Source organism: Ixodes scapularis, unplaced genomic scaffold (genome assembly GCF_016920785.2).
Source record: "Ixodes scapularis isolate PalLabHiFi unplaced genomic scaffold, ASM1692078v2 PGA_scaffold12__126_contigs__length_90152505, whole genome shotgun sequence".
Taxonomy (NCBI): Eukaryota; Metazoa; Arthropoda; class Arachnida; order Ixodida; family Ixodidae; genus Ixodes; species Ixodes scapularis.
Window position 1 is genome coordinate 16,188,833 of NW_024609838.1, and position 2,032 is coordinate 16,190,864.

Consider the following 2,032-nt stretch of genomic DNA (forward strand, 5'->3'; position numbering starts at 1 on the left):
GAGAAAACAGAGAGGTTAACCAAGGCGGCCTGCCTCGGTTGGCTACTCTGAGTTGGGGAAGGGGATGAGGGGATAAAAGGAGGAGGAAAGAAAAAGTAGAGGAGGATAAAGGTAACACACTAGCACTCACGTTAACACTGTGAGGGCAGAATCAATAATTAAGAAAATACCACAGTTTCCAATATGACAATAAAAACAAAGAGACTGAAAGTGCGTGCTGGATTGTCACCAATGTTCACCCAAAACACTCGAGTTTTTGTACGCGCCAGCGCGAAGTCCAGTTGCGCACGTGTACACTTACAGGAATTATAAAATGGATAGCCCTCTATACGACAACAAATAATGAACACTAGATAAGTTTTTACAAACAGAACTCGAGGCGAGTTGCTGATAAAAATCGCAGAAGGGCTTTTGCGGCCTTCTCCTCTTTAAGTGGTGAGTCCCAGGCCCCTAGTATTTTGGACGTAGTAAATGGCCGGTCGTCTAGATGTGAAAGAATCCTCTTTAGGAGTTCCCTTTCTGCATCGTAAAGTGCACATTCACATAATAAATGAGATATAGTTTCCACACAATCACATCCTGGACAGTTCGGAGTGTGTGTTTTTCCGATTCGGTGCAGAAATTCCTGTGTGTAGGAAACGCCCAGACGTAATCGGTGTATAACAGCTTCCGTTCGCTTGGGTAAATTACGTGACACACGGTATGTTAGGTCAGGATCCAGTAGATATAGAGGAGGGTAATGGTGTGCAGAGCTCTTCCAGAGACTTTGTGTTGCATTTCGGGCATGGAGATTTATCAATGAAGTGACGTCGCTTCTGGAGTAGGGTATTTCGACGTTGGGGAATAAGGTATGGGCGGAAGTCGCAGCACCATCCGCAGCTTCATTTCCAGGTATCTTGCAGTGTCCAGGAATCCACTGGAACTCGACAGAGTGTCTTCTATCAATACATTTCTGAAGATGGCATAAAAGTTTGAAAATAATTTGTCCATTTTCACTTCGTCGCAGATATGTGCAGATGCTTTGGAGTGCAGGCTTAGAATCTGTAAACACCGTCCATGCCTGAGGTGGCTTTGTCAATATAAATCGAAGGGCTTGATGTAGGCCTACAAGTTCAGCCGCTGTTGAAGATGTCTTGTGGCTAAGCTTGAATTTTCTTGTTGTGGCATACGATGGAATCACAATGCTTGCGGTAGAACTATTTTTGACACATGATCCGTCCGTATATATGTGAGTTTTTGACGCGTGTAAACAGGCAATGGTGGATAAAGTGAGTTGTTTAAGTACTATCAATGGTGTATTTGATTTCTTCTTGATGCCTTGAATGTCAAGTTCAACAACGGGGAGAGGGAGTCTCCATGGAGGTATAGTTGGAAGAGTAAACGAGTTTATATCATCAGGGATGTATTGCTCTATTTTTGATAGTTCCATCGAATATTCTGAGTGAGGTCGCTTAAAAGTAAGATCAGCCAGTAAGTGATGACTATGATTAGTAGTATGTCTCAGATGAACTCTCAATGTTTCCTGCATCATTAGTATTTCTACAGGTGTGGCGCGTGCCTCGGCAACTGTGCCCAGAGTCGAGGCACAAGCTGGTAGCCCCAAACAGCCACGGAGGCCACGTGCTTGAACTGCTCTGAGAGCTTTGATGTTGGTTTGACTCGTGCCATGTAAAATGGGAGCGCTATATCGAAGTAAGCCGACAAATAAGGCCGCGTATATCTGTAATAGGGATCTTACTGTCGCGCCCCACGTGGTTCCTCCGATGAAGCGGGCAAGAACACTAAAACTGGCAAGCTTTTTGCGCAAGTACAAAATATGAGGTGACCAGGTCAGACCCCTATCGATGGTTACTCCAAGAAATGTGTGGCATTTAACGTACGGTATTGTTCGTTTGCCTATCTTAAGTGGGTATTTGTCCATTCTTCGGCGGGTGAAAGCAATAGCTGCTGATTTGTCAATGGAAATTTCGAGTCCACGGGTATTAAGATAAGTTGTCATTTTCTTTAGTGCAGACTGAACCCTTGCCTTTGC

The 2,032-nt window shown here is 44.4% G+C and overlaps 1 protein-coding gene across 1 annotated transcript; it reads right to left on the reverse strand.

The window, feature by feature from the left end:
* Positions 1 to 237: 237 nt before the first annotated feature.
* On the reverse strand, positions 238 to 2,032 carry LOC120842170. The gene has a single exon (XM_040213203.3). The coding sequence runs from the start codon at positions 1,997 to 1,999 to the stop codon at positions 362 to 364; it is 1,638 nt and encodes a 545-aa protein (XP_040069137.1). The 5' UTR covers positions 2,000 to 2,032; the 3' UTR covers positions 238 to 361.

What these genes read in the sequence shown, in the direction of transcription:
- LOC120842170 (XM_040213203.3), bottom strand. Translation starts at nt 1,999, where the DNA reads ATGACAACTTATCTTAATACCCGTGGACTCGAAATTTCCATTGACAAA.